The sequence below is a fragment of the Bombina bombina genome, chromosome 5 (genome assembly GCF_027579735.1).
Source record: "Bombina bombina isolate aBomBom1 chromosome 5, aBomBom1.pri, whole genome shotgun sequence".
NCBI classification, from domain to species: domain Eukaryota; kingdom Metazoa; phylum Chordata; class Amphibia; order Anura; family Bombinatoridae; genus Bombina; species Bombina bombina.
This window is the reverse complement of record NC_069503.1, coordinates 41490310-41514137: the sequence shown is the minus strand read 5'-3', so window position 1 is coordinate 41514137 and position 23828 is coordinate 41490310. Positions and strand designations below refer to the sequence as shown.

At 40.5% G+C, this 23828-nt stretch overlaps 1 protein-coding gene across 3 annotated transcripts in view; it reads left to right on the top strand.

Moving 5' to 3' along the window:
• The window catches only part of LOC128659793 (gastrula zinc finger protein XlCGF8.2DB-like), a 49568-nt gene extending 40092 nt beyond the window's left edge, over positions 1–9476 (top strand). For 2 of the 3 annotated variants that reach the window (XM_053713364.1, XM_053713363.1), the window contains exons 2-3: positions 6674–6789; positions 7553–9476. In XM_053713364.1, the coding sequence (XP_053569339.1) occupies positions 6771–6789; positions 7553–8619 (1086 nt within the window). In that variant the 5' untranslated portion in view covers positions 6674–6770 and the 3' untranslated portion in view covers positions 8620–9476. Of the gene's footprint in view, positions 1–1262; positions 6790–7552 lie in introns of those variants that run through there. The other variant, XM_053713362.1, reaches the window with a different exon arrangement.
• Positions 9477–23828: the final 14352 nt, after the last annotated feature.

The following is a 23828-nucleotide window of genomic DNA, read 5'->3' as shown; positions in this document are numbered from 1 at the left end:
TTTTTACTTAGTAGTATAAAAGTTCTTTACTTGCCTGTAAGCAGACTGAATGTGAATCCTACTGTAGCCTCTGTTGTTAACTGTAGGTGGTTGCAGGCTAAATATCTGCTCTGTTGTTCCCTGTGACTCTGCAGAGTGGGTGTGTGGAAGCCAGCCAATAGGAGAGGCTGAAGCACTGACAGGCTTAGAATCGGCTCTGTGTGTTTTCAGTGTCTCTGCAGAGAGGGTGTGTGGGGATCCGCCAATCAGAGAGCTGGAAATGCTGACAGTCTTGGTCTTGGTTTGCAGCTTTCTCAAGCAGGATTGATAGGAAATGCAGCGGTTGCAGTGAGAACTTCCTAGCAAAAATAAAGCTTGCTTACTTGGTGGTTACAGGTTAAGTGTTGGCAGTAAATTATAGGCAGAGGTATGATAAGATACTGCAACAATAAGAAGACTTGTAACCTTGCTGGGGTCTTGTGTCTGCTTAGCAGTATACGGTATTCAGGTAATCTGTAAATACTCAGGACAGCAATGCATAGGAGATGTTGTTATAACTAAAGATTTTATGATACCAGTAGCTTGCTTGATGTAATCCTCCAGGAGTGGAAAGTATGATAGGAAACTGACTGATATTCAGAAATAGCCAAGAGAGTTCAGGGATAGCTTGTTTTTAGGAACAATGCACTACACTACCAAACAAATTAATTGGCAGGTGTGTGTGGGAGGTGCAAGGATTTATAGAAAGGAATTAAAGGGATATACACCAACAGAAGAATGTCCTGACATTACATAAGTTATGAACATTTTAAATGGGCTGAGCTTGCTGATAGAACATATCGTATTGTGTTATCAATCTATGTAAACACAAAGTCTTCCTTTTCCTATCTATGTCCTAGATAACAATTAAAACTTAACATGTTAGTGTCTGCCTCTTCCCCCCTCCCCCTTGCAGTGGGATTTAAGACAACTCACTACTGACCAAGAGAAGTTAAAGGGCTGGGGGTAGAGCACATGACAAATACAAAATGTAGAGTAGTTTAAGCAAATTGGTCACAAGGAGAAGTACCTATCCAGTACAGAAAGACTACAGATACAGTGTGTAGCTTCATGCAGTCTGTAACAATGGACTATCACATGCATAGTATCTGTGTATGTTTGTACCTGTTACCCTTAGTGATCCACAAGAACTTTGGCTTTTGTTTTTAATAAATTGTACATTTGCTTTAAGCATTTGTCTTTGTCTGTGTCCAGTCTGCCTGGGGTCTGCACAATAAACCTGATTATCTTGAGCTGTTGAAGCTCTAACTAATGTGAGTATTCTGGGTCTGCCTTCCATCTGGGGAGTGAAGATTACACAGTATTATGCTATGATGTGTTTCTTTCTCTTCATTTTGAGGAACATCGTATGGACTATTTGTATTTGTGGTCTCCATTAAAGACGCTTTTCACTTTGGATATATTCCTGCATATTGGTCTGTATTATTATCACTAGTTGTGTGTGGTTTTTGGTACACATTTTATTTTTAATAAATACAGAATGTCTGACAGTGAGGATCTGTAGAAAGTATAATATCAATACTGTAGTATTAGATTTAAATTACATTTAAACAACTCTTATTTAACATTTGTGTGAGTGCTGCTCTTTGATATAAATAATTGAGGGGGGTGATAATACATTTTTAAGGTTGTGGTATGTCCCACTCATAAGTAGATTGTCTACTCCTGAGCTTATATTGTAAAGTTTTGGAAATATTCATATTTAAGTTCCAACTGTAACATCAACAGAGCTAACCATACTAAATGCTTGTGCTGAATCACTAGCACATATGTAATAACCTAAACAGCTGATCTGTATCACTTAAATTGTTATGTGTGCCTTTAATAATAACATACGTACAGTTAATCAGAAAACATAAATTATGCTTACCTGATAATTTTCTTTTCTTCCGTTGGAAAGAGTCCACAGCTACATTCATTACTTTTAGAAAATCAGAACCTGGCCACCAGGAGGAGGCAAAGACACACCAGCCAAAGGCTTAAATACTCCTCCCACTTCCCTCATCCCCCAGTCCTTCTGCAAAGGAATAAGGAACAGTAGAAGAAATATCAGGGTGAAAAAAGGTGCCAAAAGAATAAAGACGCCCCACTTAAGAAAACGGGTGGGGAGCTGTGAACTCTTTTCAAAATAAGAAAAGGAAATTATTAGGTAGGCATAATTTATGTTTTTCTTTTGGAATTGGAAAGAGTCCACAGTTGCATAAATTACTTTTGGGAAAACAATACCCAAGCTAAAGAGGACACTGAATGCCAAAACGGGAGGGTACATAGGCGGCCCATTCTGAGGGCACCAAGCCTGAAACGCCAACCCAACAAAAACCTTGCTTCGTTTGAAGTCGAGAAAACTTTGAAAAGGAAAGGCCCCAAGGACACTGACCCACAGATAGTCCAGAAGCCTAGCTAGAGACCGCAAAATCAGACTCGACTGAGCCAACATTCCTCCAGGAGACAGTCACCCAACAGTCAATCCCTCACCCCTCACTAATGAGGGGAACACCAGCCTAAACTCCCCAAGGGATAGGGCAAGGAAGAACCGAAGGAAAACCGAAAGGTCACCACAAAATTCTTAAAAGGAAAACCCCAAATAGCGAGCCCAGCTCACAAAGACCAAATTGGTCCTGACAGACAATTGGAGGCTACGCCCAGACCAAGCAGAAACCAGAGGTTTAGGACCGGGCATCGAAACAGAGAAACCTGTCTCTTAACATCGTGCAAAAGCACTAATAGACAAAACCCTGAGTCAAGAACACGCAGCCATCATCAGGATGACAAAAAGACTACTTGCTGAGAAGTAAAAAGCTGCCAGCAAGAGAACAGATTACAAAATAAAAACTCCCAGACAGAGGGCACACTCTAGGCAATCAACGAGGCCCACTGCACCCCCAAGAGAGAGGTTACACCCAGAACCCAAAGGTGGATGGTAACCCTGAACCTTCTGCTTTTAAGCACAGGGAGCTAGCAACTATGCCAGACCTAAATCCTGAAGATGACAACACATCTCAGAACCCACTCCCAGCCCAAGCATCGGTAGGTCTGAAACAGAAGAACCCCAACATCAGCTCAAAAACTGGTGGAAGAATGGTCACAGCCATACCAACAAAGCACAAGTGCCAAAACGACTCCTTATAAACAGATGACAAGGCTCTAGACCCAAAAGAATCTAACAAAAGGCCCAACATAGTCTTGACACGGAGTCAGCAAGACTCCAGATGGAACATAACAACCCAGAGAGAAACACCCCTCTCTGAAGGTTAACTCTCAGTTCCAATCTCCTGAATCCAGGAGAATCCCTAAGAAAAGGGACCACACCCCGATTAAAAGGTGAATAAGCCCCCCACCCTAAGAAAGGGGATAGGGTCAAAAAGGCAGAGCACCTGCCCACAAGACACGAAGCCACAGGCTAAAGGAGAGATCAATCTCCAACACGGATGAACTTGGAAGGAATCCCCCTAAAGAATTAGCTTGCTAACAAACATCCAATGTGCAATAGCTGCAGCAGTGACACTGCAAACCCATTCACCTGCAGAGCAGTGAATCCATAAGGCTACTACAGAAAGCTGACCAAGGGAAACCGACCATAAAGGCGTAAGTCAAGCCCAGTGAGCATTGGCACTCAGAAAACCTGGCCAACCGTGACCAAGTCAATCAGTCTGAGTAAAAGGAAATAGCCCAAGTTCCCAAGAACTCGAACCAACCCTAGAACCAAAAAGTCTGAGAACAGCTCCACAAGGGAAAAACTGAGCGAAGCCTCAGCAACCGGAAGCACCACGGAGAAACAGATCCCCCAATTGTTTAAACAAACAATATCCAAAAATGGAACACCCCATCTGATATAAAAACTAGACCACAAGGAGATATCAATGCAATATCCAGATCAACCCGGATAACGAGATAACTCGCAAGTCCCGACCCAAGGAAGAGACCACCCTTGCCAAAGTCCAAGGCGATAAAAGTCATGCAATGACACTACAGCCCATAGACTCTCAAACAGCAGCAGGACAACAAGCAAGGGTATACCTCGAGGCCAAAATCACTCAAGCAAAGCCTTGTCTCCACATCACCTCCATACATTTAGGGGATCACATAGACAAAAGGATTCGAAGAACCCCAAGCAGAGCCCAAGGAGACCACGCCTAGTGTCCCTAACAGGGAACAACCATCTCCCAGAGGGGAACCCAGGTCCCTAAAAGGAGACCTAACCCGCATGGAGACAATGAAAGAAGACCAAAAGGTCTCATAAAAACAGCTAGACAATACACAGTCAATGTGCAATAGCTGCAGCTGGTCACATTCTGCAAACCATCCACTGCAAGACAGCTGAACTACTCATTAAACTACTAGCTACTGAGAACTAAGTCCAGAAAGACAATTCCCAGGGCCTCAAAAGAAAAAAGGCCAAACCGCCCAACTCGGCGGCAAGAGGGCGCTGAGCCCTCCAACCCTCCACTACATGGGGAAGGGAACTCTAGGGTCTGACAACCCCAGACACAAGAGAGAGTGACTCAGCGGAACTCCACTGACCCAGTCATCTATATTGAAGGCTATAAGGACTGAGACAATCCTTCCTGCCTCACGGACCCACTGGTCTTCTAGAATGCTTAGTTGAACACAAATGATAACATGAGCACTCGGCACCTCCACCAGACCAGCCAACCAGAACGGCGCCACATGTCTGAACAGCTACCAGACAGAACTGAACCCAAACAGGACCAGCCTGCAATCCGGGTCTTAACCGTCAAGCCTCATAAATCCTCCCTCAGAGAGGAAGAAGGAAAAAACAAAGGACTAACATGTCCTCAAAAAAACTTCCACAGAAGTAACAGAGTATTGATCCCAAAAGATTCCCGAAGGAGACAGATAAACAAAAAATAAAAGGACATCCAATTGGATGAAAATAAATACAAGATAACCCGTAGGTTAACGCCCAAGAAGAAACAGGCTTAACCGCAGGACCAGCCAAACGGAGCCCTGATCTTCCAAAAACTGGGAAAGATCTCAATACATGGACAATCAGAAGATTACATCATCCCCACGTGTCTAATGAGGTGCACCATTCGAAGAAGCAGACTGAGTATTCCCGTATCCGATAAGGAAAGGGTCATTCAATAACTGAAAAACATGTTTGTGTAACACACGAAGGCGCACAATTCTGTTACCAAAGGCACAACACTCAGGGACAGTCGCACCCACAGGGAACTGTACAGTCCAAGGTGGAATACCAGGGAAAATAGGGCACAAGCACAATTGCGCATAAACGTCTGGACTCTGCAGACAAACAATTGCCAAAAAATATGTGAAAGTGAAATGTGCCGCAATCTCCGGGGGGAACCATCCGCCCCTCATGGGGGAATAATCAGAAACTGGGTTACCCGCATGTGTAGAAGTATGGATCTGTAGGGAACTCGCCTCTTGGAGGACAGGACCCCCAGAGGCGAATGGCTCAGCTGGCCCTTGAATACCCGAGGCTGAGGAACAAAGCACTCTAATACGGCATACAGAACATAACTGATTGACAGGTGTCCACGAGGCCAATCCGGATTCTTCACCGGATGAAGGATCTGAATCTGAAAGAAGAACAGTCTCCATATTAGAATCCTCCATAACAGAGTCTGAAAATTGAATGGTCTCAGCATCAGAATCCTCCATAACTGGATGGAGTATATGCAAATATGGACTAAAACAAAAAACGGCACTTGACACCCACAATGGCTGGGGCATTCACCACCTCCTATGACCAGACCCTTCAGACAAGAATTTCTCAGTCGCCACATGTCAGGAATGTGGAAATGGAAGACAGAACGTAATCACGCCCGGTCACAAGGTGAACCGTCCAGTCCAAAAAAGCATGCCCAACCATTAGCGTTACTTCCAAAGGCCTTTATGTTCCAAGCCATCAGCCCAGTTAACACTACACATAAGCAGATTGAATCAACAAACATGATTAAAAAAAACCCTGTTCAATAACCCCCCTTAGGAGATATTAACCCTTGATTCCAAGATACGAAAAGGCGCCTCACTGAGACCCTTATATTTTTAAAGATAGTCCCACAAGGTGGTAGCCTCTCGGGAAAACATTTGTAATACAGTACATTCATGATTTAACAAGTAAAATAAAACGATCTTACCTGAATCTACACCATGGAACAGGAACACAGCCCTTCAAGTGTGATGGATAGCAGCATCGCCTCTGCCATGGACTTGAGAGAAGAAAGCAGGCAGCAGAGCGAAGTTAGACAATGCTGATTGCTTGAGGAGCTGTTAATATGAGTCAGGATGGTTTCGCAGAAAGACTCTCCCTGCATCTCTGGACTCTAACCTTCATCCAAGCTCTCACTGAGAGACTGACAGGATTACTTAAAACTCCTGTCCATTGTCCAAGAGTACTACCCTCCATAAAAGACCAAAAAAAATTGACACTTCTCTGCCAACCTCCTGGGAAGAAAGGCAAAGAATGACTGGGGGATAAGGGAAGTGGGAGGATTATTTAATCCCTTGGCTGGGGTGTCTTTGTCTCCTCCTGGTGGCCAGGTTCTTATTTCCCAAAAGTAATGAATACAGCTGTGGACTCTTTCCAATTAGGAAGAAAACTTTATTTATCATTATCTGTCTAAACCATTTAATATACTTTTTACAGACACTGCCAGAGCACTGAGAGATATCAGGTATTGATGTAACTGGAGTGAATAAGGGAACCTTCTTCCTGAGCACAGACATTGGAACCTGTTATCAGCATGAACCCATATGTGTTAGGTGAGTAAAATATGCTGACTACTGGGAAAATCAGAATAGATCACTCATTAAACAAATATAAACTATTATATTTATATCTGCATCTTTTAATAACATTTGTGTGAACACCTGCTCTCAGAACACGGGCAACTCTAACTTCCCCTGCCCTGACGTCGCTCATGAACACGCATAACTACACTTACGCCTACCTTGTTCCCATGTGTGGAACACCCACAATTCCCCAGTGAGTGTTCCCCACCCCAGAAACCCCACTGATCTGTGTACTTAATTTAACAGTGAGTATTATTAAAACTAATAAAGTTTTTGGCTGATTATACAAATCAAACAACTATAGCCGAAAGCTAAAACATCTCACACTAATTATTAGTCTGTGGATTAAGACATCATATTCTCACCCACTGATTGAGCATGAGCCGGGCAGGGCTCTATGTGCATTTGCTTGTGCATTGTTAAATGAGGACCTCGCTTGACCAGAATACAGAAGTACTTGTTCCCTGACTGAGAACATTATCCACCTGCTCCTTGTTTAATGAGATCCTATAAATTGTTTTCAGCAGTAATCAGTGGTTTAGTTTATTATGAAGTAGAAATATTTACATTATTTGTCTTTTGTTATTTTAATTTGTGATTTACAGGTTAATCAATTTTAAATTTGAACACAAAACAGAAGACATTTTATGGAGTATAAATAAATAATATGATTTGTGTAAGATGATGGATTCCATTATAAAGAACTTTCTTTATTCCTTTTCTTTTTATGTAGACAATCACTTGAATGGTTCATATCCATCCTTCACCACAGGAAGCATCAGAATGATACCACAAACTCCAATAGTCTTAGATACCAATGACTATTCACAAACATTGGGAATATCACAGCAGATATCATTATGTACAGAAAGTAATTTAGTCATCAAACAAGAGGAAAACATTTATGACTTATCTAGTGAAATTACTATCCCTGAGGACAAACCACACACATTTACTGAGTTATCAAAACATAGTAAAGAAGGGAAAAGTCTTAAGTTTAACCAAATGGATCATACAAATAAGAATCCATTCAAATGTACAGAATGTGAGAAAAGCTTCACATGTAATTTGCATCTCCATAAACATCACAAAGTTCATACAGTTGTGAAACCTTTCACATGTACAGATTGTGAGAGATGTTTTGCATCTAAAGGAAGCCTTATGTATCACAAAAAGACCCACACAGGGGAGAAACCTTTCACATGTAACGAGTGTGGAAAAAGTTTTACACAAAAGAGTAATCTAAAAACTCATGAAAGAAGTCACACAGGAGAAAAACCTTTCACATGTACAGACTGTGGGAAAAGTTTTACAGAAAGGAGTAATCTGAAATATCATGAAAGGAGGCATACAGGAGAAACACCTTTCACATGTACAGAGTGTGGAAAGGGATTTAGAGAAAAGAAGAAACTGAACATTCATGAAAGGATTCACACAGGGGAAAAGCCTTTCACATGTACAGAGTGTGGGAAATGTTTTACACAAATGGATCATCTGAAAGCTCATGAAAGAAGTCACACAGGAGAAAAGCCTTTCACGTGTACAGAGTGTGGAAAAAGTTTTACGCAAAAGAGTAATCTGAAAACTCATGAAAGGAGTCACACAGGAGAAAACTGTTTCATATGTAATGAGTGTGGAAAAAGTTTTACACAAATGAGTAGTCTGAAAACTCATGAAAGAATTCACACAGGAGAAAAGCCTTACACATGTACAGAGTGTGGAAAAAGTTTTACACAAATAATTCATCTGAAAAATCATGAAAGGATTCACACAGGTGAAAAAACTTTCACATGTTTATAAAGTGGAAAAAGGTATCTCATGCCAGTTAGGTATCACAAAACACCAAATATTTACTCAAAAAATAAAATTTATATGCACAGTGGGGAAACCTCTTAAAAATTATCCTAAAGAGGACAAACTCTAAATAAAAAATCCTATTGTAAAAAAATACTTTCTAATCCCAGTTATAATAGCTCTAGATTGGAAGTTCTCTCCTGATGTCCTTTGTTTATATATATATATATATATATATATATATATATATATATATATATATATATATATATATATATATATAAATATATATATATATATATATATATGTGTTCACCTCAGTTTCTCTCATATAAATGTGATAGAGTCCAAACACCACACAGGAATATACAGATCTGTCCTCATACTGTCTAGTTTACACAAATATTCCCCACCAAAGCACCCCAAGTGTTGTTTATTAATATGCCATTGTTAGGAGTTGTATGTTTGTTTTACATAGGGGAGAAAATAATTAAATTTACAGAATAAACAATAATAAACAAAAACATCAGTCTAAAATGATTGACATCTGGGAGATATATTTAATGTGCACATCATGTGGATAAACCTTTTCTTATAGCAATAGATGCTTAGCATTGTACATGTTATATACCAGAGGAATTACTGAGGGGAAACTGATTTTATTTAATGAGACACAATATCAGTAACCGGTACATACGTGATCATAAGGGAACATTATATGCCTGATAGATCCCTTTGTATCAAGAGCACAAGTGTTAGGTATATTTATATCGTGTGCACTGTGCATATATCATGTAATCCTGCTTTTTACTATATAATTATATGTAATGTTTTTTCATGCAAATAAAAATGATTGGAATCCAGAGCAGTATTTTGTGTTTTCTTTCTAATGACACGGTGAGTCCACGGATCATCTTAATTACTGTTGGGAATATCACTCCTGACCAGCAGGAGGAGGCAAAGAGCACCACAGCAAAAGCTGTTAAATACCACTCCCCCTACCCACAATCCCTAGTCATTCTCTTTGCTTGTATCTTTTGCAAGGAGAAGTAAAGTTAGGCGTCTGATTCTTCAATCAAGAGTTTATTTTTTTAAGCAGAGCAAGTTTGCTCTGGTTTTCTTTGGGGTTTAGTCGTAGTCCATGTCAGTCTCCTCAGTAGAGCAAGTGGTTGCTTTTAAGCATTTGGGAACTTGTGGGGTATAATCCCCACTGTGCCTCCCAAGTAGTTTCATGCTGCCCTTTGTTGAAAGTTTGAGTAAGTTTACTCAGCTTTTTGTTTTTTCCACAGGTCCATGTGAGGTAGGAAGCCCCTCTCATACCAAATGAGCTGTCCTGCTGCTGGGCAGATTTTTGAGTTAAGTGCCTATTTTTCCCCTGTTTTGATATAGGAGAATTTGGCACTTTGTCAGTTAATACTGTCTAAATATACAATCAGCCTTCTAGGTAAACGGTTTATTGTATGGCAGTTTTGCAGGTACTGGGGATGTTTTGGAGGCTCAGTTTATTATGTTTTCACTTTGGTGTACTTGTTTTTTGTTTGTGTATTAATGGTTACTGGGTGGTTTTTAGCTGTTTCCTGTTGTTCCTGGATGTTGCAGCTCTATTGCATAGCTCCTCAGAGGTGGTTCAGCGTTCTCTCCGTTGCGGCTGTGTGGGAGTATGGATCATATTCTGGCTATTTCCGGCAGCAAGGATGTCAGGTAGGCACCTTAGCAGAGCTTGCTGAGGTGTGGAGGTTGCCTGTTGTCTTTTTGTGGGGCTGCTGCTCTGTTTATATTTAAGTTTCTGTCTGAATTTCAGGGACTATAACGTTTGTGTCTCTTTTTGCATTCATTTTGTGAGAAATTGTTGCTGCAAGATTTATTGTGCATTTATGGATTATCTAGTTTAATTTAAAAAAAAAAAAAGTCTTTAATATTTAAAGGGTCAGTAACCTTTTTTTTGTTTCATTAAAATTTGGATTTGACATTAGAATTTTTTATTGATTTAAGTTTTTTTCCTTTGGATAAAGATGGACCAAGAGGCCCTGCAAGCTGTTGCTTGTTCTCTGTTTAAATACTAATGTTGAGCCTCCTATCCCTTTTTGTTCCTCTTGTATTGAGAGAACATTACATTACAAGGATAGACTTTTTGATTCTGAGCCTTCATTGTCTAGGGCGGATGTTGTTCAGGAGACTCCTGTTCAGGCTAAGCTGCAGCTTTCTCCTCAAATGTCCCAATCTTCTGCAGTGCCCTGCGTTTCATCTCGGGTTGTTTTTTCCTTGCAGGATATGGCTACCCATAAATCCTCAGCAGTATCTGAGGCTTTGTCTGCTTTTCCTATGTTGCAGGGAAGTGCAAGAAGAATTATAAGGTTTCTGATTCTGTTGCAGTTGTGTCTAGTGTTTCTTCACATAATTCTGAGGAGGAAGATACTTCAGTAGCATCTGAGGGTGAGATCTCGGATTCTGATAGTGTAAATCCTTCTTCTGTACCTGAGGTTGTTTCCTTTAGGTTTAAGCTAGAGCACCTCAGTTTGTTACTTAAGGAGGTTTTGGCTACCTTGGATGACTCTGAGGTGTCAGTCTGTTACGTTCTGCACTGTCTCTTTAATGAAATCTCAAACCAAGTTTACTTAAGTCTCCTCCCTATCCTACCTCGCTGCTAAGTAATTTGAATCTGAAGGCATGTCAGGCTGAACCTTAGCTTTCTGCTTAGCCTGATATAAGAGAATTCCAATCTACCTGAACTTTGTGTTAGTTGTAGTATTGGGACATATACTGTAACTTACTTGCAACATTGTTGCCAAACTCTAATATCTCTCAGAATACTGCTCACGCTGCTTCCGCAGCACTTACTGAACTCTGTGTCTCATTCCATCAATGGACACCCGGAGCTGCAACACAGCAGCACGTCAGAAGTAACACTCCCACCAACACTCCTCCTCTATCGCTCACAGCACGCCGCGGACACGCTGAGCGTTACAGATAACACACGCCTAGCTGGAACAAACACCGGAGCCTGCACCCCACAGTGAGCCGAGCGTTACAACTCACACCCGCCTAGCTGAGAAGTAATACCGGAGCCTACACATCCACAGTGAGTAACTCGCTCTCACCAACTCATGCAAGTAGAAACCAGCTAGCTGCACAACAAAACACCTGCACTATAAATTACGGCTGCTTCTATTGATTGATACCAGAACCTGCCAAGCAGCATAGCTGCAGGTATTCTCTCACAATCAGCTCTGTTAGTGTTTCATTCCCTGCCAGCGTGACTCCGCTCAGAGATCTCTCTATAATTATATTGCATCTTTTAAAGTACCAAATAAGGATAATTACTTTAAGCAGACCTCCACTTATCTGTACCTACATTCTATGTGTTTTTCTAGGAGTAACACTCCTAAATGTGCAGGAGCATTTACAGTAACTGAAGCTTAACACTGCTGGAATATATACAAACATTCCTATTCTCCATCAGAGCCTTTCACCTCTCTTTCAGGTTATATTACATGTTGGCACATACTGTATTTTCTTTATATTGTGATTCTCTATCTTTAAACTTATGTTCTCACTATTGGTTTAACCTCTTCCTTCCTCTGACTTCTCTTAAGTCCCCTCAAGTCAATGAGCTAAATCTTTACTCTTCTCACTTAAGAGTCTAAGGTAAGGTGTGAGACTGAGTGGTATCTAGATTGCATGCATTACAACTCGTACGTATTTCATTACATGTCTTACACAGTCATGGTTATTCCTAAGAAATCTAGTAAACTTAATACTTTTTTTGATGTCCCTTCCTCAGTGGAAGTTTTTCCTATACCAGATCATGGTTCAGATATTATTGCATGAGAATGGGAGAAGCCTGGGATTCCTTTTTCCCCTTCTCCAGTTTTTAGGAAAATGTTTCCTATTGCTGATTCTATTAAGGAATCTTGGCAGATGGTTCCTAAGGTGGAGGGAGCAGTTTCCACTCTGACCAAGAGGACCACTATTCCTATTGAGGACAGCTGTTCCTTTAAATATCCTATGGATAAGAAAATGGAAGCTTTGCTTAAAAAGATTTATGTTCACCAGGGGTATCAATGGCAGTCGGCTGCGTGTATTGCTACGGTTACTAGTGCTGTGGCATATTGGTTTGATGCATTGTCTGATTCTATTCAGCAGGATACTCCTCTTGATGAAATTCAAGATAGAATCAAGGCTTTGAAGTTGGTTAATTCCTTTATTGCAGATGCTTCCCTACAGGTCATCAAGTTGGGAGCAAAAATTTCTGGTTTTGCCATTTTAGCTTGCAGAGCTTTATGGTTGAAATCCTGGTCTGTGGATGTGTCCTCTAAGTCTAAGCTTTTTTAACTTCTCTGGTAAATCTTCCTCTTCTTGCCCCAAGCAGGAACAGTCCACACCATCTTGGAAGTTAAATCTGTCTTGGAATAAGGGGGAAGCAGTCCAGGACTCAAAGTCAGCATGAAGGATCTGCCCCTTATCTGGGAATGGATCTTGTGGGGGGCAGACTCTTTCTTCGCTCAAGGTTGGGTTTGAGATGTTCAGGATCCCTGGGTAGTAGATATTGTGTCCCAAGGTTACAAACTAGAATTCAAGAATTTTCCTCCCAGAGGCAGGTTTCTTCTCTCCAGGTTATCTGTAAACCAGATAAAAGGAGAGGAATTCTTAGGTTGTGCTCAGAAGCTTTCCAACACGGGAGTGATAGTTCCAGTTCAGGAACAGGGTCTGGGTTTTTATTCCAATCTCTTCGTCGTTCCCAAAAAGGAGGGAACTTTCAAACCTATTTTAGATCTCAAGAGTGTAAACAAGTTTCTCAGAGTTCTGTCTTTCAAGATGGAAACTATTCGTTCCATTCTTCCTTTGGTTCAGGAAGGTCAGTTCATGACCACAGTGGATCTAAAGAATGCGTATCTGCATATTCCCATTCACAGGTTCCTAAGATTTGCATTTCTAGACAAACATTTTCAGTTTGTAGCTCTTCCTTTTGGTCTGGCAACAGCTCCCAGAAGTTTTTCAAAGGTCCTGGGAGCATTGTTGGCGGTGCTTCGATTGAAGGGTGTTGCAGTGGCTCCTTATCTGGAAAACATTCTAGTTCAGGCTCCATCTTTTCAACTAGCAAACTCCCAAATAGACAAGGAGTTGTCTTTTCTGCGCTCCCCCGGTTTGTAGGTTAATTTAGGAAAAAGTTCCTTGATTCCAGCTACAAGAGTGGTATTTTTGGGGACCATTATATATTATCTAGAGATGAAGATTTTTCTTACAAAAGTAAGAAAACATAATTTATGTAAGAACTTGCCTGATAAATTCATTTCTTTCATATTGGCAAGAGTCCTTGAGCTAATGACGTATGGGATATACAATCCTACCAGGAGGGGCAAAGTTTCCCGAACCTCAAAATACCTATAAATACACCCCTCACCACACCCACAATTCAGTTTAAAGAATAGCCAAGTAGTGGGGGAAAAAAGAAAGGAGTAAAAAGCATAAACAAAGGAAATTTAATATAATTGTGCTTTATACAAAAAAATAATAACCACCATAAAAAGGTAGGGTCTCATGGACTCTTGCCAATATGAAAGAAATGAATTTATCAGGTAAGTTCTTACATAAATTATGTTTTCTTTCATGTAATTGGCAAGAGTCCATAAGCTAGTGACGTATGGGATAGAAATACCCAAGATGTGGAATTCCACACAAGAGTCACTAGAGAGGGAGATATAAAATAATAACAGCCATTTTCCGCTGAGAAAATTAAATCCACAACCAAAAAAATAAGTTTTTCTCATAAATGAATGAAAAAAACTTAAAACTTAAGCAGAGGAATCAAACTGAAACAGCTGCCTGAAGAACTTTTCTACCAAAAACTGCTTCCAAAGAAGCAAATGCATCTAAACGGTAGAATTTTAGTAAATGTATGCAAAGAACACCAAGTTGCTGCTTTGCAAATCTGATCAACTGACGCTTCATTCTTAAAAGCCCACAACGTGGAGACTGATCTAGTAGAATGAGCTGATGAAAAGTCAGAAAAGGAGATTCATAAGAGAGCAGATAATTCAGAAACTCTTCTTTTTTTTATTTTAATATTGAAAAATACATCAACAATACATACAATTCAAATAGGATACTCACATGTATCCAGTTAAATATGTCAAAATTCTACATAAGTATTATATATCCAAAAGGGAGAGGGAGAGATGGGTCAGTTATACCCATCGAGTCAGCCTGAGCCTGGGAATCCATTATCTTACATAATGATATACAAAAGAGTAAGATAGAAAATATATTCGTACATAAAGAGAGTCCAACTAACTTTTTTTTTAACAAAGGAAAAAAAAAAAAAAAGATAAAATAATCACCTCCCTCCCTACCCACCCCCCCACCCATTCCGAACCATTTGCGCCTCCTGCTCGGGGCTCACTCACTGTATTTGTATATTAATGATACCTTCTATATTGGCAGTGAAGTCTTTACCCTGGCTTAGGATAAAATCTTTCCAAACCTTTAAATATGAATTATCTTTTTTTCCTTTCAAGCCTGTAGTCATGGGCTGCAAGTATTGCAGTATCTGAAAGGAGTTTTTTTGCATCCTTAACCGATGGGGTTCGAGGTTTGCACCAATTATCGAAAATAAGTTTTCTAAGATTAAGTATCGCTGTTAAGATGAATCTCTTTTTATTCCCCCATGAAGGACAGGGGGTCAATAATATTATAGAGTTTATTGAAACTCTTCTAGCAGAAGAGATGGCCAAAAGGAAATACACTTTCTAAGAAAGTAGTTTAATGTCCAAAGAATGCATAGACTCAAAAGGAGGAGCCTGTAAGGCCTTCAAAACCAAATTAAGATTCCAAGGAGGAGAGATTGATTTAATGACAGGCTTGATGCGGACCAAATCCTGTACAAAACAGTGAATATCAGGAAGCTTAGCAATCTTTCTGTGAAATAAAACAGAAAGAGCAGAAATTTGTCCCTTTAAGGAACTTGCAGACAAACTGTAAAATTCTAGGAATTCTAAAAGAATGCCAGGAGAATTTATGAGAATAACACCATGAAATATAGGTCTTCCAAACTCGATAATAAATCTTCCTAGAAACAGATTTACCAGCCTGTAGCATAGTATTAATTACTGAGTCAGATAAACCTCTATGACTAAGCTATAGCCGTTCTATTTCCATACCTTCAAATTTAATGATTTGAGATCCTGATGGAAAAAAACGGACCTCGAGATAGAAGGTCTAGCCTTAATGGAAGTGGCCAAGGTTGGCAGCTGAACATCCGAACAAGATCCACATACCAAAACCTGTGATTCCATGCTGGAGCTACCAGCAACACAAACAATTGTTCCATGATTATTTTGGAAATCACTTTTGGAAGAACTAGAGGTGGGAAGATATAAGCAGGTTGGTAACACCAAGGAACTGCTAACGCATCCACTGCTTCCGCCTGAGGATCCCTGGACCTGCACAGGTACCTGGGAAGTTTCTTGTTTAGATGGGAAGCCATCAGATCTATTTCTGGAAGTCCCCATATCTGAACAATCTGAGAAAACACATCTGGATGGAACGACCACTCCCCCGGATGTAAAGTCTGAAGGCTGAGATAATCCGCTTCCCAATTGTCTATATCTGGGATATAAACTGCAGAAATTAGACAAGAGCTGGATTCCGCCCAAGCAAGCATTCAAGATACTTCTTTCATGGCTTGGGACTGCGAGTCCCACCCTGATGATTGACATATGCCACAGTTGTGATATTGTCTGTCTGAAAACAAATGAACGGTTCTCTCTTCAACAGAGGCCACACCTGAAGAGCCCTGAAGATAGCACGGAGTTCTAAAATATTGATTGGTAACCTCGCCTCTTGAGGTTTCCAAACCCCTTATGCTGTCAGAGATCCCTAGACAGCCCCCAACCTGAAAGACTTGCATCTGTTGTGATCACAGTCCAGGTTGGATAAACAAAAGAGGCCCCTTGAACTATACGATGGTGATCTAACCACCAAGTCAGAGAGAGTTGAACATTGGGATTTAAGGATATTAATTGTGATATCTTTGTATAGTCCCTGCACCATTGATTCAGCATACAAAGCTGGAGAGGTCTCATATGAAAACAATCAAAGGGGATCACGTCCGATGCTGCAGTCATGAGACCTAAAACTGCCATGCACATAGCCACTGAAAGCAATGACTGAGACTGAAGGTTCAGACAAGCTGAAACCAATTTTAATCGTCTCTTGTCTGTTAGAGACAAAGTCATGGACACTGAATCTATCTTGAAACCTAAAAAGGTGAACCTTGTCTGAGGAATCAAAGAACCTTTTTGGTAAATTGATCCTCCAACCATGTCTTTGAAGAAACAACACTAGTTGATTCATGTGAGATTCTGCAGAATGTAAAGACTGAGCTAGTACCAAGATATTGTCCAAATAAGGAAATACTGCAATACCCCGTTCTCTGATTACAGAGAGTAGGGCACTGAGAACCTTCAAAAAGATTCTTGGAGCTGTCGCTAGGCCAAACGGAAGAGCGACAAATTGGTAATGCTTGTCTAGAAAAGAGAATCTCAGGAACTGATAATGGTCTGGATGAATCGGAATATGAAGATAAGCATCCTGTAAGTCTATTGTGGACATATAATGCCCTTGCTGAACAAAAGGCAGAATAGTCCTTATAGACACCATTTTGAAAGTTAGCACTCATACATAACAATTCAAAATTTTCAGATCCAGAACCGGCCTGAAAGAATTTTCTTTCTTTGGGACAATGAATAGATTTGAATAAAACCCCAGACCCTGTTCCTGAAATGGAACTGGTATGATTACCCCTGGAAGCTCCAGGTCTGAAACGCACTTCAGAAAAGCTTGAGCCTTTACTGGATTTACTGGGATGCGTGAGAGAAAAAACCTTCTCACAGGAGGTCTTACTCTGAATCCTATTCGGTACCCTTGAGAGACAATATTCTGAATCCAATGATTTTGGACAGAATCTGCCCAAATGTTTTGGAAGAATCTTAATCTGCCCCCTACCAGCTGAGCTGGAATGAGGGCCGCACCTTCATGCAGACTTGGGGGCTGGCTTTGGTTTCTTAAATGGTTTGGATTTACTCCAACTTGAAGAAGGTGTCCAATTCGAACCAGATACTTTGGGGGAAGGATTAGGTTTCTGTTCCTTTTTTTGTCAAAAGGAACGAAAGCGGTTAGAAGCTTTAGATTTACCCTTAGGTCTTTTATCCTGAGGCAAAAAAACTCCCTTCCCCCTAGTGACAGTTAAAATAATCGAATCCAACTGAGAACCAAATAACTTATTACCTTGGAAAGAAAGAGATAGTAACCTAGACTTAGAAACCATAATCAAATTCCAATATTTAAGCCACAAAGCTCTTCTAGCTAAAATAGCTAAAGACATAGATTTAACATCAATTTTGATTATATAAAAAATGCCATCACAAATAAAATGATTAGCATGTTGAAGCAAGTGAACAATGCTAGACAAATCAGGATCTGTTTCCTGTTACGCTAAACTTTCCAACCAAAAAGTTGATGCAGCTGCAACATCAGCCATAGAAATGGCAGGCCTGAGGAGATGACCAGAATATAAATACGCTTTCCTTAGATAAGATTCAAGTTTCCTATCTAAAGGGTCTTTAAAAGAAGTACTATCTTCCATAGGAATAGTAGTACGTTTAGCAAGAGTACAAATAGCCCCATCAACTTTGGGGATCTTTTCCCAAAACTCCAATCTAACTGCTGGCAAAGGATACATTTTTTTTTAAACCTTGAAGAAGGAATAAAAGAAGTACCAGGCCTATTCCATTCCTTAGAAATCATATCAGAAATAGCACCAGGAACTGGAAAAACCTCTGGAGTAACCACAGTAGGTGTATAAACAGAATTTAAACATTTACTAGTTTTAATATCAAGAGGACTAGTTTCCTCAATATCTAATTTAATCAACATTTCTTTAACAAAGAACAAATGTACTCTATTTTAAATAAATAAGTAGATTTGTCAGTGTCAATATCTGAGGAAGGATCTTCTGAATCAGATCAGCAATAAAATCTTTTATATTCATTAGTATATCTTGTACATTTAGATGTTGAAGGAACAGCTGGCATAGTACTATTACTGATGGACACATTCTCTGCATGTAAAAGATTATCATGACAACTATTACATACCACAGCTGGAGATATAATCTCCACAAATTTACAACAAATGCACTTAGCTTTGGTAGAACTGTTATCAGGAAGCAGGGTTTCAACAGTGGTTTCTGAGACAGGATCAGATTGAGACATCTTGCAAATGTAAGAGAAAAAACATATAAAGCAAAATTATCAATTTCCTTATATGGCAGTTTCAGAAATGGGAAAAAAATGCAAACAGCAAAGCCTTCTAACATAGAAAAAAGGCAAGAGGCGCATAGGAATGGGGTTTTAAATAATGAAATTATTTGGCGCCAAGTATGATGCACAACGTAACTGAAATGTTTTTGGTGCTAACAACATCCGGAAATGACACACTCACATCATTGACGACGCAACCTTGAGCAAGGAACTCGGCATCAACTAAGATGCCGGAAATGGCGAATTTGCATCATCGGACGTAACTTTGCGCCAAAAAAATTCTCGTGCCAACAGTGACTCAATAAACTTTGGCATTTTGTGCCCTCATGAGCCTAATTTAGCACGCGAGATTTAAAGAGAAAACAGTCAATAGAAAAAAGACTATACCCCAGGTAAGAAAAAATATTTTCCTAAATATGCTTTTCCCAAATATGAAACTGACAGTCTGCAAAAGGAAATATACATAAACCTCACTCATAGCAAATATAAGTACAACACATATATTTAGAACTTTATATTAATACATAAAGTGCCAAACCATAGCTGAGAGTGTCTTAAGTAATGAAAACATACTTACCAAAAGACACCCATCCAATTATAGCAGATAGCCAAACCAGTACTGAAACAGTTATCAGTAGAGGTAATGGAATATGAGAGTATATCGTTGATTTGAAAAGGGAGGTAGGAGATGAATCTCTATGACCGATAACAAGAACCTATGAAATAGATCTCCCGTGAGGAAAACCATTGCATTTAATAGGTGATACTCCCTTCACAACCCTCTGACATTTGCTGTACTTTGAGAGGAATCGGGCTTCAAAATGCTGATAAGCGCATATCAACGTACAATCTAAGCACAAACTTACTTCACCACCTCCATAGGAGGCAAAGTTTGTAAAACTGAATTGTGGGTGTGGTGAGGGGTGTATTTATAGGCATTTTGAGGTTTGGGAAACTTTGCCCCTCCTGGTAGAATTGTATATCCCATACGTCACTAGCTCATGGACTCTTGCCAATTACATGAAAGTCAAAGATTTTCAATACGTTTCTTGCTCTTCCATCCTTTCCTCGGCCATCAGTGGCTCAGTGCATGGAGGTTATTGGTCTGATGGTTTCAGTCATGGCATCATTCCATTTGCTTGGATTCATCTCAGACCTCTGCAGTTATGCTTTCTCAGGCAATGGAATGGGATTATGCGGATCTATCTCCATAGATTGTTCAAGATCAGATGTCCAGTTATTCTTCCATGGAGGTTGTCTCAGGATCTTCTTTCTCAGGGAACTTGCTTCCGCAGACCTGCCTGGGTGATTGTGACCATGGATGCCAGTTTGCTGGGCTGGGGTATTGTCTGGGGTTCATTAAAGGCTCAGGGTCTATGGACTCGGGAGGAATCAGTTCTTCCAATAAATGTTTTGGAACTGAGAGCAATTTTCAATGTTCTTCTAGCCTGACCTCAGCTAGCTTCAACCCAGTTTATCAGGTTTCAGTCGGACAACATAACATCAGTGGCTTATATCAATCATCAGGGAGGAACTCGGAGTTCCTTGGCCATGACAGAGGTAGCCAAGATTATTCAGTGGGCGGAGACTCAGAACTGTTGTCTGTCTGTTATTCACATTCCAGGGGTGGACAATTGGGAAGCAGATTTTCTGAGCAGACAGACTTTTCATCCGGGGAGTGGGAACTTTATCTAGAGGTATTTTCCAGCTTGATTTTCAGTTGGGGACAGCCGGAATTTGATCTTATGGCATCTCAACTGAATACCAAGCTCCCGAGGTACGGGTCAAGGTCAAAGGATCCTCAGGCTGTTCTGATAGATGCTCTGGCAGTCCCTTAGACATTAAGTCTGGCATAGGTTTCCTCCGTTTGCTCTTCTTCCTCGGGTCATTGCTTGGGTCAAATAAGAGAGGGCATCGGTGATTCTCATAGCTCCGGCATGGCCTCGCAGAATCTGGTTTGCAGATCTGGTGGAGATATCTTCTCTTCCACCTTTTGCGTCTTCCATTAAGGAAGGACCTTCTTCTGCAGGGTCCCTTCCTTCATCCAAATCACGTTTCTCTGAAGCTGACTGCTTGGAGATTGAACGCTTTCTTTCTAAGCGTGGTTTTTCTGAGTCAGTCATTTAGAATATGAATCAAGCTACTTGTGGAGTAGAGTTAGGATTCCTAGGATTTTGTCTTTTCTCCAGGAGGGTTTGGAAAAAGGTTTATCTGCTATTACTCTGAAGGGTCAAATTTCTGCATAAGCGCCTGGCGGATGTGCCAGATGTTCATTCTTTTTGTCAGGCCTTGGTTAAAATTCGGCCTGTGTTTAAGTCTACTACTCCACCTTGGAGTCTTAATTTGGTTCTTAGAGTCCTTCAACTTGCTCCGTTTCAACCTATGAATTCTTTGGATATTAGGATGTTATCTTGGAAGGTTTTGTTTCTAGTCACTATTTCTTTGGCTCGAAGGGTTTCAGAGCTTTCAGCCTTACAGTATGAATCACCTTTTCTTATTTTTCACTCTGATAAGGTAGTTCTGCATACTGCCTTGGGTTTTCTTCCCAAGGTTGTTTCTGATAAGAATATTAATCAAGAGATTGTTGTTCGTTCTTTGTGTCCTAATCCTTCTTTTCATAAGGAGCGTTTGTTGCACAACCTGGATGTGGTTTGTGTATTGAAATATTATTTGCAGGTGACTAAGGATTTTCGCCAGTCTTCTTTATTTGTTGTCTTTTCTGGGAAGCGTAAGGGTCAGAAAGCTACGGCTAATTTGCTTTCTTGTTGGTTGAGGAGTGTTATTCGCTTGGCATAGGAGACTGCTGGTCAGCAGCCTCCTGAGAGAATCACAGCTCATTCCACAAGGGCTGTTTCATCTTCTTGGGCCTTCAAAAATGGAGCTTCTGTAAATCAGCTTTGGAAGGCTGCAACTTGGTCATCTTGTATACTTTTTCTAAATTTTACAAATTTGATACTTTTGCTTCAGCAGAGATTTCTTTTGGGAGAGAGGTTCTTCAAGCAGTGGTGCCTTCTGTTTAGGTTAACTGTCTTGACCCTCCCTTATCATCCGTGTCCTCTAGCTTGGGTATTGGTTCCCAACAGTAATTAAGATGATCCATAGACTCACTGTGTCACTAGAAAAAAATATAATTTATTCTTACCTGATAAATTTATTTATTTCTTGAGACAGTGAGTCCACGACCCTCCCTGTTTTTCAGACAGTTTGCTTTTCTATAAACTTCAGGCACCTCTACACCTTAGAATACTCCCGTTCTCCTTTCCCTTTGGTTAAATGACTGGGGATTGTGGGTAGGGGGAGTGGTATTTAAAAGCTTTTGCTGTGGTGTTCTTTGCCTCTTCCTGCTGGTAAGGAGTGATATTCCCAAAAGTAATTAAGATTATCCATGGACTCACCGTGTCAAGAAAGAAAGAAATTTATCAGGTAAGAATAAATTGTTTTTTTTTGTCTAATTAAAAACACAATATCACAGAATAATAAGGAAAACATCATCAAAGACAGAAGCCAAATCTGAAAGTGAAAGTTAAACGCTGATAATTCAGAGCAGCAATTTTACCCAACTTTCTAATTTACTTCTATTGTCTAATTTGCTTTGCTCTTTTGGTATCCTTTGTTATAGAGTAAACCTAGGAGGTTGATATTATATGAGCTTAGGGGCATGCACCGTCGTGTATTTAGCACACTGTGCAGCAGTGTGTATACCATTACTATAAATTTTCTTGCAATCTCTGCTGCCTGAAGATACGTGCATGCTCCTGAGTTCACCTAGGATTACTCTTTAACCCCTTAATGTCCGACGACCTGCAGGGTACGTTCTCCAAAAAAATACACTTAACTACCGAGGACGTACCCTGCACTTTGTCTGTCTTTGAAAGTGCTGGAAGCAATCCTGATTGCTTCCAGCTGCTTTCCGGTTATTGCAGTGATGCCTCAATATCGAGGCATCCTGCAATAACCATACTTGGCCATCCGATGCAGAGAGGGCCCTCTCTGCATCAGATATCGATGGCTGCAATCATTTTAGCCGACGTGGGAGGCGGGTGGTTTGGCCATCGATGCCTTCTTGGATGCAGAGGGGAGCCGTATTGTGGGTGGGGTAGCCGGGGGCACGCACGGGGGGCGGGTGGGAACCGCTACACTGCAGGAAAATTTTGAAAGAAAAGTGGGAGAGAGGGGGAGGAAATGTAAAATAAAAATCACCTAAGGGATCTGGGAGGGGGTGGGGGGTTGGTCTTTGGGGGGAAGCTATACTACAGAAAATAAAAATATTTTTGTAAACTGGGTATTGGCAGACAGCTGCCAGTACCCAAGATGGCTCCCAATAAGTTAGAGGGGGAGGGTTAGAGAGCTGTTGAGGGGGGGGGGGGGTCAGGGAGGATCCTACACATCAGCATATGTAAATATGCTTAAAAATATTAAAAGCTAGCTTTTATTTTAATACTGGCAGACTTTCTGACAGTACTTAAGATGGCGGGGACATTTGTGGGGGTGGGGGAGGGAAGAGAGCTGTTTGGAAGGGATCAGGGGGTGTGATGTGTCAGGTGGGAGGCTGATCTCTACACTAAAGCTAAAATTAATCCTACAAGCTCCCTACAAGCTACCTAATTAACCCCTTCACTGCTAGCCATAATACACGTGTGATGCGCAGCGGCATTTAGCAGCCTTCCAATTACCAAAAAGCAATGCCAAAGCCATATATGTCTGCTATTTCTGAACAAAGGGGATCCCAGAGAAGCATTTACAATCATTTATGCCATAATTGCACAAGCTGTTTGTAAATAATTTCAGTGAGAAACCTAAAGTTTGTGTTTTGTTTTATTTGATCGCATTTGGCGGTGAAATGGTGGCATGAAATATACTAAAATGGTTCTAGATCAATACTTTGGAATGTCTTCT